Source organism: Vulpes vulpes, chromosome 2 (genome assembly GCF_048418805.1).
Source record: "Vulpes vulpes isolate BD-2025 chromosome 2, VulVul3, whole genome shotgun sequence".
NCBI classification, from domain to species: Eukaryota; Metazoa; Chordata; class Mammalia; order Carnivora; family Canidae; genus Vulpes; species Vulpes vulpes.
Window position 1 is genome coordinate 41,547,905 of NC_132781.1, and position 13,031 is coordinate 41,560,935.

Here is a 13,031-nt window from a genome sequence, read left to right on the forward strand (position 1 = left end):
AGCATGGAGTCAGTCTGCTTGTCCCTCTTCCTCTGCTCACCACCCCCCATGCTTTTTTGCATGCACACACTCTCTCTCAAATAAATAAATAAATAAATCTTTAAAAAATGGGAGAGGAGACAATTTTAAAACTTCTAACAGTAAAAAAGAAGCTTTGATATGGTGAAAAGAAGAATGATAAATAATGGGCACCTGGGTGGTTCAGTGGTTGAGCTTCTTGCCTTTGATTCAGGTCGTGATCCTGGGGTCCTAGGATCGAGTCCCACACCAGGTTCCCCATAGGGAGTCTGCTTCTCCCTCTGCCTATGTCTCTGCCTCTCTCTCTGTGTCTCTCATGAATAAAATATTTTAAAATGATAAAAATAAATCTTTTAAAAACGATAAATAATAAAATCAAAGATACAATGTTTAAAATGTATATCTAGTTATGTCCAACACATGACCAGATATGCTAAAAGATTTCCAGATATGCTCATGTGAACGTAAAAGGTAAAATGTTAACAACTCATCTTTGAGTGAAGAAGCAATAATACATTCCTCACTTTACATATTTGTGCTGTTAAAAAATTTAGACCTCCTTTGTAAAGCTCTATTTATTGAAAAGCTACTGCTTTAAGGATTAACACCCACACTCTAGTTTAAACTCAATTAATTACATGTCATAGGATTGTGAACAAGTTGCTCTGCATCTCTAGTTTTATTTTTCCTCATGCAGAGTAATAATAATATAATACCAAACTATATAATAATCCTCAAACTATAAAGATGGTATAGAAAAAATACTGCGCAAAAAAGAAAAGAAAAAATACTGCGCAGGATGAAGATCACAGTAATACATTTTTATGACTATTTACAGCTTCCTTTCATGTAAAAGATTCACACCTAAGACACTGAACAAGCCCATGATATGAGTAGGCAGGTATTATACCCATTTTACAGATGGAAACATAAAAACATAAAAATCTGAAGTTCAGTGAAGTGACAGGTCCAAGGCCACCCTGTAAGCTGTACCATAAAAAGTTTTTTTTTTGTTGTTTAATACCTAGTTTACTGCCATCACAAATCTGAGGTGGTTGTTTTTTCATGCCTAAATTATTATGAAGACTACCCAAGGAAAGCTGTCAACAATTAAAGTGAAAAGGGTCACTTGAGATTATTATGAGTGGTAATAGCCTACAAGGTCACTACCTGGATATATAACTATGATTAAAGATAAGTTAGGCTGGGACACCTGGGTGGCTCAGTGGTTGAGTGTCTGCCTTAGACTCAGGGCATTATCCCCAAGTCCTGGGATGTAGTTGAGCATCAGGCTCCTGCTGGGGAGCCTGCTTCTCCCTCTGCCTATGTCTCTGCCTCTCTCTGTATCTTTCATGAATAAATAAATAAAATCTGGGGTAGCCCCGGTGGCGCAGCGGTTTAGCGCCGCCTGCAGCCCAGGGCGTGATCCTGGAGACCCTGGATCGAGTCCCACGTCGGGCTCTCTGCATGGAGCCTGCTTCTCCCTCTGCCTGTGTCTCTGCCTCTCTCTCTCTGTCTCTATGAGTAAATAAATAAAATCTTTAAAATAAATAAATAAATAAATAAATAAATAAATAAATAAAATCTTAAAAAAAATGGTTAGGTAAAAAAATCTTTAAAATATATTTCTAAAAGTCCTGCTATTTACTCAATTAACTTCATGCCTCTTGCACTAGATATACTACCCTGCTTCAGGGACATGAAGTGAAGAGGGAAAGGATTTCAGCAGTACAAGTTCTCTGAAATTCAATAGGATAGACACTCAAAAGCTATAGCTTATAGACTGTAAGTGGCAACCATAAACCAAACTAAAAGACAGCCAACCTGTGGTTTAAAGAAAATAGGCAATCTGAAGTTTGCACCTCAAAGTATTGCTACTGCAAAGTAATTAGTGCCATTTATAGTAAAAAATATGTAGGGCATCCCGGGTGGCTCAGCAGTTTAGCGCCACCTTCGGCCTAGGGTGTGATGGTGGAGACCTGGGATCGAGTCCCACGTCGGGCTCCCTGCATGGAGCCTGCTTTCTCCCTCTGTGTCTGTGCCTCTCTCTCTCTCTCTCTCTGTGTGTGTGTGTGTGTGTGTGTGTGTGTGTGTGTCTCATGGTCTCTCATGAATAAACAAATAAAATTTTAAAAAATATATGTAAAGGTTTAGAGAATAATTCCAATTCCTCATAATAATAGGATGGGATTCCATATTAGCTTGGGGCTTTGTCTCAACAGAAGTTCTTTTGATGATAAAGACAATGGCTCAAAAGCCGCTCTCAGAGAACTAAAGAATGTAAATATATATATATATATATATATATATATATATATATATATATATCAGTGGCATAGGACATTTGAAGTGGTCAGATAGGCAGTCTACTGCATGCACCTTGAGAGACTTTAATGAGGGCACTACCAATTCCAGTTATTCATATTCTATACTGTTAAAATTTTCTTCAGCATTACTTCTCAGAGTGCTCTGTTTACTGAGGCTCTGGCACCTAATACAATACAGAATTTTACAGATTGCTGGAACCTTAAATTCAGTCACTACAACATAAAACACCTTAACTTTTCTATTCTTTAAGGTCAAAACAAACTCTCATCTTTCCCTCTTCACCTGCAGAAAATGGAGTATTGTAAGAGAAGTCAGATTAAAAAAAGCCAATGCTTTTATAAATACAAGTCAATCCTCTGCAAAAAAGAGCTTAAGATGTCCATATTCTACTTCAATATTGATTCTAAGCCTTTTAACAGTTTAAGCTGACCACAAACCTCCCCTTCTATTTCTTCTATGGAATATTCTCCTCCTTAAACTTTCTTTAAAAAAAAAAAAAAAAAACACAAGCCTTCTTCTACCTCTTGTCCCTTGTCTGATATACATACATAACCCCCATATGAAGAATATACTGGAGCTGAAGGAACACATCTGCAAAACACATGTTCTTAGTTAATACACTGCTCACCCTTAGAAGCATTTTGTTAAAATGCAACAAAACAGAGTCTATATAGAGCCCCAAAACACCAAATTTGAAGACTAAAACAAAAATGCCCCATTGCAGTCTAAGTAATCCAAAGAAAAAAGATGTAAGAATAAGGCACTATGATATTGCAATAGATCACTAACCTTTTCTGTAAGGACCATGCTAAAGACATCAAAAAATAAGAATGAAAATAGGAGGAAGCGGATATAAGAACCTAATTTCCTATTGTTCAAAATGTCAAAAGTGTAGGAATAGGGGCGCCTAGGTGGCTCAGTGGTTGAGCATCTGCCTTCAGCTCAGGTTGCAATCCCGGGGTCCCGAGATGGAGCCCTGTGTCAGACTCCCTGCTCAGTGGGGAGTCTGCTTCTGCTTCTCCTTCTGCCTCTGTCTCTCTCTCAAATAAATAAATAAAATATTTTTTTAAACAGTGTAGGAATATTTAAAATCAAATGTAACAATATTGCTGGCTAAATTCACACTATCTTACGACAGCTTTTATATTAAATGTCCCAAACTTGAGGTGCCATATATTTGCTACAAATTAAATGATAAAGCAAGAAAAATCAATTGTAGACATCCATGTTATACTACATAAGGATGCACTCAGTACGTGTCAATGAATGCTACACTACAGCATGTATATCATCAGCCAAGGTACGTTTGGGGGGGTGGGGATATCCAGAGACCAATCTCCCTTATTTAGTGAAAACACAATAGTCAATAAGCTGTAAAGACAATGTGTAAATCTTACATTTAAATACTTTCAGATTTTTCAAAGTGCTTTGCATTCATTATCCTAGCAGACTACTGCAAAACATTTCCTTATGTAGAGACTTACCACTAAAAGTAAGTGACAAATCCAAGACCACAAAGGTAGTTTTAATCAGATCTGAAACTTGATTCAAAAAATATGTTAGCTCTGTGGGAAGAAATATAAATAGGCAGAAGTTCCTCAAAGCTATCTCTCTTTAAAAAAAAAAAAAAAAACTTCGTGGTTAAAATATCATTTAACTTATAAGATCTAGGTTATTATAAACACTACATTAAAATTCACTTATTTCCATTTAAAAGCCAAAATCACCACTCCCTTTAGCCAATCAACCTTTTTTTTTTTTTTTTGGAGGGGGGGCCAATCAATCTTTCAACCAGGAATCATATACAAAACATTCCATTAATGACATACTATATGCTCCTAACTATGCTGGACCCTGGAGTCACTTTATGAGAATTCTAACAGAGACTTCTTGCTTTTTAGAAAGTTTACACTCTATTTGACAAAAAGAGAAGAGCAAATATTAAGCTGTGTTCAACCAACCCTCCTGAGGGGAGAAACCCCAGGTGACAAGCGCACCAAGAAGTGAGACAGCAATGATTTTAATCCGGAAAAGACCTCATGGGGAAAATGAAGCTTGAGCTGCACATTGAAGGACAGACAGGAATTTTAAAAGCACAAAGGAGGAACGAAAGCATGCAGGCAAGGGCTGCCTTCAACAAAAGCTGAGAGGCAGGAATAAGCATGATGTATACAGAAGAATGAGCCAACCTGTCTGGGACATAGGTACATGCTGAGGCATAATGAGAAATAGTTTGGTAAATTAAGTGGAGTCAGCTCCCAATGGACTGTTATGGCATGGGAGAGGCTGTTAAAATATTAAAATCATTGAATATTTAAACTAGATAGAGAACCTTAGAGATTTTCTAGTTGATTCTTTTCCGATACATGAGGAAAATCTAGGATCCGGAGAGATCTAATGGCTAGCATAAAGATAGAAGTAGTAAATAGAAAAATAAAACTCAGACTCCAGTCAGGAACCCCGTTCAGTAATAGGCAGCATAGTATGACAGAGAAAGCAAATCTGTTCAAGGATCAATGAGCACATCAATATATAAGGATCTGCAAGCATACACACTGTGTATGGTATTCCAGAAGTAATAGAGTACTATAGAATACTACCGCTGAGAAAAACCACTATGTTTTGCCAGAAGGAATCACTTTCAAGAAAGCAACAATCCAAAAGGAAAGCAGTGGCAGAAGCTAGTTTTCAGCTATAAAGGAACTGGGTGGATCAACAGTAGAGGCAGCAGGTATCTGGCAACAAAAAGAAAAAAAGAATGATCCACTGAGAGAAAGCTACAGGACCAAGTAAATGTTTGAGAAAAGAAATCTTAGTAAGTCTGAAAGCAAAAAGGAAGGCACTCACATAAAGAAAAATTAAGTAAGATGCTAGACAAGGTAGGAGGAATGAGGGAGCACAGAGAACTAACTGAGGACCCGTGGAAAGAAATTTTTTTTTAAAATACAAGTTCCAGGGGTGCCTAGGTGGGACTCAGTCAGTTAAATATCTGCCTTTGGTCATGATCCTGGGGTCCTGGGATTGAACTCCACATGGGCTTCTTGCCCAGCAGAGAGCCTGTTTCTCCTGCTCTCTCTGCCCCTTCCCCCACCATTCGTGCTCTTTCTCAAGCTCGAATAAATAAAATCTTAAAAAATAATAACTAAAAATGAGTTCCAGAATAAAGAACAAGCCTTTTTTTTCCTTACCAAAAGAGTGTTCATATTCAACTACTTTTAAGGCCCTATAAAAATGACAGAACAAGGCTAGGCTAGGAGATTTTTTTCTTAATCCAAAACAGCTTCAAAGTTTTATAAATCTATTTAGCCATTAACATGTGGTTTAAAACCCCAAAGATACTTGCCATTTTTTTTAAAGATTTAGTTATTTATGAGAGAAAAAGCACATGTGTATGTGCACATGAGAGGGGTAGCAGGAGGGGCAGGACAGGGAGAGAGAGAATCTTCAAGCAGACTCCCAATGAATATGGAACCAGACATGGGGCTCAATCCCAGGACCCTGAGATAATGACCTGAGCCAAATTCAAGAGTCAGAGCTTAACTGACTCGGCCACCCAGGCATCCCTTGCCGATCATTTTATACTGCATGCATTTTTTTTTTTTAAGATTTTACTTATTTATTCATGAGAGACAGAGAAAGAGAGAGGCAGAGACATAGGCAGAGAGAGAAGCAGGCTCAATGCAAGACTCAATCCCAACACCCCAGGATCACAACCTGAACTGAAGCAGATACTCAATCACTAAGCCACCCAGGTGCCCTTACTGCGTGCATTTTATACCACATATTCAAAGGACATTCCAATTAGCATTCAGTGTACAATAACTAATATGCTATCATTTCAAATCAAAAGTCAGACTTTATTCTCTAATATGTTCTTCAAAATGGGAGGAGGTGTTATATACTCTTAACTTGATAAGGCATGGAAAATGCTTAAATGAATGTATTTATGATAAATCATTTGGAGATACTTTTTCAATTTCCTAAGGAAAAAAAAAAAAAAAACTTCAAATAACCACAGCTTTCTTGTATGCCCTTTCAGAAACAAAGTTCTACTGGGGTGCCTGGGTGGCTCATTCAGGTGAGTGTCTGACTCTTGATTTCAGCTCAGGAAATGATCTCAGGGTGGTAAGAACAAGCCCCGAGTCAGGCTCCACACTCAGCAGCCAGTCTGCTTGAGATTCTCTTCCTCTCCTCTGTCCTCTCCCCAGCTCTCATTTGCTCTCAAAAAAAATAAATAAGTAAATCTTAAAAAGAGAGCAAGTGAGAGAAACAAAGTCCCACAGAACTGGTGGGGCACACAGAGCTAGGTGGGGCATGTAAAAAGGTTTTCTCTAATTCATTAAGAAACCTAATAGGCCACAATTTAGAGTTACACACCTAAATTTGCCAACTTCAATTTAGAAACTTACTATTCAGCATCATAAAGGTAGGTTAAGGAGAAGCAGATCTAACTAATACATTCATTCAGCTTTCTGGCCTTCCACCTTTTCAACTGCCATCTCCCTAATCCAGGAGATAATTATTTTTTAAATTGGTAAGAACTATTCACCTTAGGCATAAATACTACATTTAGGTGCAATACTAGCAGGTTACAGCAATTTCACTTTACTCACTTGGAAATAAGGACTAAAAATCAAAACATCAAGATGGAATATTACCGCTTCTTTTAACTGGGTCTACACTTCTTTTAACTGGGTCTACAGCATCAAGTTGCCAAGCAATACCCATCAGAGTACAAAACATTATCAGTAGTAGCTTGCAATGCATTTCTGCTTTAATCACCATAAATATTAGAAGGCCAACCAAAACATCAATTCAGTCATAAACAGTTGTTATTTTAGACTTGCACATGCTTTCTGGCTCAACATACGCGTGTCTTAGCTGTAATAAAAAGCATCCTGAATCCCTCTAGACCCAGTGAAACAAAGTATAGAAAATATATCCAAAATTTAAAACTTTAAAAATAGCTAAAACATTTAAGACTCTTATACAAATACCCCTCACTACACGTGGAGCTTTTTTTCCCCTCAATATAAATGTAAACTCTTCCCTCTTAACTATACTTAATGGGTTATTAAAACAAATTCTATGAGATACTTTCCAGAAAAAAATATCCTGATTGTGCAGCAGGATACGTTTCATACTGAGGCTCTTGTTATTAGGTCTGCCATATGACCTTGGAAAGTCATTTAATATTTCTGTGCCTCAGTTTTCTCACTTTCCAACCTCAAGCTAAACTCTAATTTGAATCTAACATTTATTACTTCAATAGTAAGTTAAGGTATATAGGTAAGTACCTTATATTAAACAGTGAAAACCCTTATACTTTTGTATTGCAAAGTCAGGGGGCTCTAACCTTGTAAGAGAAATATGTGAGGAATAATTTGCCCTATCTATCTTTCTCTTAATTACAACATAAGGAATATATTTTTTCAAAAATGCTTCCGTTTAAAACTCTAATGTTCTTAATTTTTAACAGATGGTGGCAAGTTTGATCCCACAATATTCGTAACAAGGCAAACAATAAGGCCTGAGGTCTTTTAACACTTGAGACAAAAAGAAGGAAATATTTACTTGTGTTACTGGGTATATAATCAACATCATTCTTCTTTCAAAATTTAGAAGACTATCTTTTTTGTACGTGGCAGATAATAAGCCTAGAGATCAACAGGTTAGAAGAAATAAAGTTCAAAATTGACTGGGGGGAAAAAATATTCAATAAAAAAAAATCAGAGAATAGCAATGGTGTGACTCCTTCAAATTCCTGCATCCAGATTATGCTGTCCACAAGCTTCAGCTTTGGGGTTCTTACATGTGCCTTTTAAATTCTTTTTCAAGATTACACAGAAAAAGTCTTTTCTATCAAGTTTTTAATCTAATGCCCTATCAATAACACAAGCCAATATATGCAGTAACATTTTACTTCCTCAGATTAGTAGTACACTTGGCTTAGATGCCTTTTGGTCTGGAAACAGAAGGATGGGCGCAACAACTCCTGCACGCCCCTGACAGTTGTGTAATTCTATTTTATCTATGTCTTTTCTTCTCCAATTTCTTTTTAATCCTGCTCTCTATTCCCAAATATCTTTCAGGTAGGTCAGAAACACTATGACTCCTGTAAGGAAATGTTTGTGGATCCGATAAAAGTGGAGCCCTCCTCCCTGCTCCATTCAGCTCCCACGATTGTATCCAGTAAACAAAATAGATTGATTCAATCTTAAACAGTTCCTCATCACAGGAAGCCCAAGGGTAGAGCTGCAGCTGCAAAAAGCATCCCTTTAAGCCATCCCCAACTACCTACAACAACACAAACTAATTCCCACTGACAAAAGGCTTCGTGTGCATTCATTCTGATCCGCCCCAGGATTCAGTGTGTGAAGCTCAGGCAATAAAAAGGCACCTCCCCAAGCTATGAAAACTTTTTTTTTTCCCACCCCAAATATTCTCAATGAAAGTTCTCTTGTCAACCAAGAGGTGAGAGTTGAAAACAACAACAAAATACTAGGAGAATTATTGGTTCCAGGACCACATCCCAGCTGTCCTTGCTCTCTGTTGTCAGGGACTCAAATGCAGTTTCCCACTTTTCCTTTCACCCTTCTCCCTTCACTCCCCAAGATTCTCACTCAAGAGAGCCATATTTACATTCTCAGACCGCTGGCAAAATAAAGAGGAAGACTGCAATTATCAAGGAAGGAAAAAAAAAGGGGGGGGGGGGAGATATCTCGGAAGCAAAAGGGAAACGAGAACCACGGTTTCTACTACAACGGCAAAGTAAACGCCAGTCTGGTCTCATCAGGATATGGGGGGGGGGGGGGGGGGGACGCCCATACGGGGTACCAAAAAGATGTGCGGTATGCACTTGGAGCAGAAAGTAAGAAGACCTGTGCTTTCCCTGCTCTCCTCTACTCTTCCCCGTCCAAGAGAGGAAGCTGAAGGAACTGGGGGAGGGGCGGGATGTTATCGTTCTCCTCCGGGGGGTATACAAGGCAAGCCTGGGGGTTCCTTCCGTTACTCACCCCCACTTCAGAGGTCCACTGAGGTAAGGAGAACCCCTAAACGTTACCATCTCCGTTCAAAAAAAAAAAAAAAGTAAGGGGGAGGAATGATTAAATCCAGATGGAGAGCCCCTGAAAGCGCCCCCAGGTCACTCATCCTCATTAGCAAGCGGAAGGGCTGGGATAAAGGGGATGGAGGGTCGCAGGGTCGGAGGGGTGGTCAGGGAAAAGGCCCCACCCCCGACTTCGGAGGGAAGGGGAGTCCGAGCTACCAGCCGTCCCCTCCTCCCCGCACCTCCCCCCGAGGCCACCCCCTCCGGTTCCCCCCTTCCCTTCCCTTCCTCCGAGCCCCAGGCAGCCGCGGGGGAGGCGGCTGCTCCTTCCTCCCCTCACCCACCCCGCCCCCACCCCACCCCCACCCCGCTCCCACCTCCCGCCCGCCACGGGCCCGTTACCTGCTCGTCGAAGCGGCTGACCACGGCCTGGACCCATTCCACCGGCCTGTGCGCGGCCATGTCCTCCCCGCGGCCGGGGGGCGGCGGAGGGACCGGCCGGCCGGCGCCCAGGGCCGGGAAGAGGGCGGGGAGCGGGGGCCGAGGTGAGGGCAGAGGCGAGGAGAGGGTCTGAGCAGTGCGGGCTCCCGACGTTCCCACGGGGGTGGGGATGGGGGGCCTGCGCCCAGCCGGGAGGGGGACTGGGGAGGGGGGCGTTGGCGAGGAGGCAGGGGGAAGGGGGGCGGGGGAGGGGGACCCGGGGAGGGGAGGGGGCCTCTTGGTCGCTCTCCCCACTAGCGCCGTCTCCCCACAGCCATCACAGTCCGAGACGCCGCCATGACACCCCACCGGAAGTGGGATCCTTTCCACGGCCCGGGGAGAGGGAGAGCGAGCGAGCTAGAGATTGAGAGCGCGGCTGGGAAAGGGGAGGGGGAAGCGAGAGGGAAGGGGGCCTGCCGCGCATGCGCCCGCGCCGGCCGGTTTCATTAATGAAAAAGCGAGTCCTCCTGGAGGTGACGTCACCTAACTCCTCCGGGCCCGGAGGCGCGCGTCCCTCTTCGCCGCCGGGCTCACCTGCACTCTGGCTCTGGGTTCCCCCAGCGAGAGTCCGAGCCGACCCAGGAGCATCCGCTCGCATCCCGGCTGCCGCAGGAGGCTCCCCCTCCCCCGCCGGGCCTCGGGGTTTGGATTGCTCCCCCGGTGGGAAGTTAGAGCGCCGTAGGGCTAGCGTTTTCTCCCAGCGCGCAAATCTCTGCTGCTGGTCTGGGGAAACTTGGGCAGAGTCCCTCTCTGCCTTAAGCTCTCACAAAAAATAAAGCACACAGCCCCAGGTTTCCTGGTCCTTCGTAGCTAGTATAAACTGTTGGCAAACGTGGAAAAGTGAGGCCAAGAGAGATTCAAGGATTGTTTTGTTTTGTTTTGTTTTGTTTTCAACGGTCTCTTAAATCCCAGTGCTGGACCCGATGGCAAAGTGCTCAGATTCCGAAATGCAGTCCGGACTTCCTCTGTTGAACTGATAGGCACCCAAGTTAATAAAACTTCTGCACGGTTGATGATAGATGCAAGTTGCACCATCCTCAATAATCCCCTAAGGGCTTCCCATACGTTATTGATTCAACATTCATCATCTTATTTAAATCTTTAAGCCTTTCCAATAGGTATTACTCTCATCTAACTGATGAGGCTGGGTCACACGAGGTTCTGAGATTCGCCTCAAGGCGCAGAGTTGGTAGGTAGCGGAGTCCGGATGCAAACCCAGGTGGTTTGACTCCAAAGACAATAGGATATCAGCTGCGGCTCTCCAGAAACAAAGGCTTTCACTATGGCCCTAAAAACACAGTTGAAATGACTTCATATGAAATAGGTCGCGAAATTGGTTTTCCAGGAAGAGGATTACATCCAAAACAATGATCTATCGATATTGGACATGAACTTTGGAATGAGCTATTTTTAAGTTTATCTTCCTCAATACACTTTACCTAGGGTAATCTTAAAATGAGCTTACACATTCTGAGCACACACTAATTAGCCAGTTAGGCCACATGGAATGATACCAATTGGGTGACAAGGCAGAGCAAAACTAGTATTTTACATTTACCACAAAAAAAAATCCTCTAAGCCAGTATTCCATGCACAGAGAGAGAGAGAGATCCAGGAGACAAGTTTCCAATCTTTGCTAGCTGGTTATTGTCCAAAAACACAAATTAATATTTCATTCCACTAGAACAAGAGGATAAGTCGTTCTACAGTCCATTCTTTAAGGATGCAACATGAATACCAACTAATTTATTTTAGAGGATGTCAAATGATGGTGAAAATGTTGAAGGATAAACATTAAATGAATCTATGCCTTTCCCAGCTAAGACCCCAGAAAATGCTCTCCCTCATACCTCCAGAGAGTATCCCAATGCCTCTCCTTCACTGCTAAACCTCCAGGCCCACAATTTTCCTTTCCTTTTCTCATGCTTCCTCTGAAAGTTCCTAATTGCTTTCTTGTTGCCATGGCTCTTTGTCTGTCTATTCCCCTCATTTTAGCTAGCCTGGATGCAAATGTCTAAGCCCTCAGCTCCCTTGGCTCCAGTGGCATTCCATTCCTGAGGTCCCTTTGTGCTTTTCTTTCCTTTCCTCTGGTTCCCCTGACTCCCCGTTCCTCTCTAACTCTAGGGTAAGAACACTCAAACTTCAAGCCTTGGCCCTCTGCTGTTCTTGCTTTACTCAGGCTCCAGCCAACATTAATTCACTAATTCATCCTAATCTGCCCTTCCTGTCCTGTTGCCCCCACTGCCTGCCAAGCCTCTCATAACACTTGGAGTGTTAACACTAGAATTCACTCCCACTTCCTCTCCAAAAAAAAATTCATTCAGTTCTGCTGAACTAATATTAAGCACCCAAGCACCTATTATATATACCATGCACCGTGTCAGGCAGTGCATAGTACAGCAGGAATTCAAAACAAAAATGCCAAAGAGGGTAATGCATAGAGACTGTGGCGAACTAAGGGGCACATTCCCCTTGCCCCACCCAGTTAAAGGGGCAGCTATCACTCAGCTTCATTCAATTACTGCCATGCAGGAATATTGACACAGTGTTGCTAGATCTTCCTGTTACTCAATAGAAGGTGGAAATCTGAACTTAGATATAAACTCTTCCAATTTTTACATAGTGGCAGCCAATTCACATTTTTTAAAACATTGTGCGGCCAAACAAAATACATTTGATATCTGAATTTAGCCCACGGAGCACTAGTTTGACTAGCTCTCCGGTCTAGTGGAAAGACATGGCTTCAGGGTAGAACAGAATTAGATTGTGTCCTAACATCCCAGCTCTGCCCTGTCCATCACAAGAGCATTCAGGGGGACTGCTAGTGTTTGGCATAGTTTTAAAATTTATCACTCTTGTCAACTATACTTAGATTTTAAAAACAGTAAAACAAATGCATCACTCTCCGTTGTCCTCTGTCTTTTGGTCACACAGCAGTCTCTGAGGCCAATTTTGTCTTCAGGTGTCTTGTTCCAGGAGCATTCCCTCCACTCTACCCATTCCCCGCACCCCTAGGACCTCAAGGAGGGCTGGGCACCCCAGAACTAAGGCACCCATTTCCCTAGTTGCTGGGAACATTAGTGGCCAACAGCTCTCCTTTGAATCCCTTTCCAGAAACTGCCCTTAGCAAAAGACCTACCACCTGCCAGGTCACACC

At 42.1% G+C, this 13,031-nt stretch overlaps 1 protein-coding gene across 20 annotated transcripts in view; it reads right to left on the minus strand.

Annotated features, from left to right (window-relative positions):
- NF1 (neurofibromin 1) overlaps window positions 1-10,272 on the minus strand; it is a 264,921-nt gene extending 254,649 nt beyond the window's left edge. For 12 of the 20 annotated variants that reach the window (XM_072747765.1, XM_072747770.1, XM_072747760.1 and 9 more), the window contains exon 1: window positions 9,797-10,240. In XM_072747765.1, coding sequence (XP_072603866.1) covers window positions 9,797-9,856 — 60 coding nt within the window. In that variant the 5' untranslated portion in view covers window positions 9,857-10,240. Of the gene's footprint in view, window positions 1-3,830; window positions 3,912-9,796 lie in introns of those variants that run through there. The other 8 variants (XM_072747755.1, XM_072747772.1, XM_072747756.1 and 5 more) reach the window with 4 other exon arrangements.
- Window positions 10,273-13,031: the final 2,759 nt, after the last annotated feature.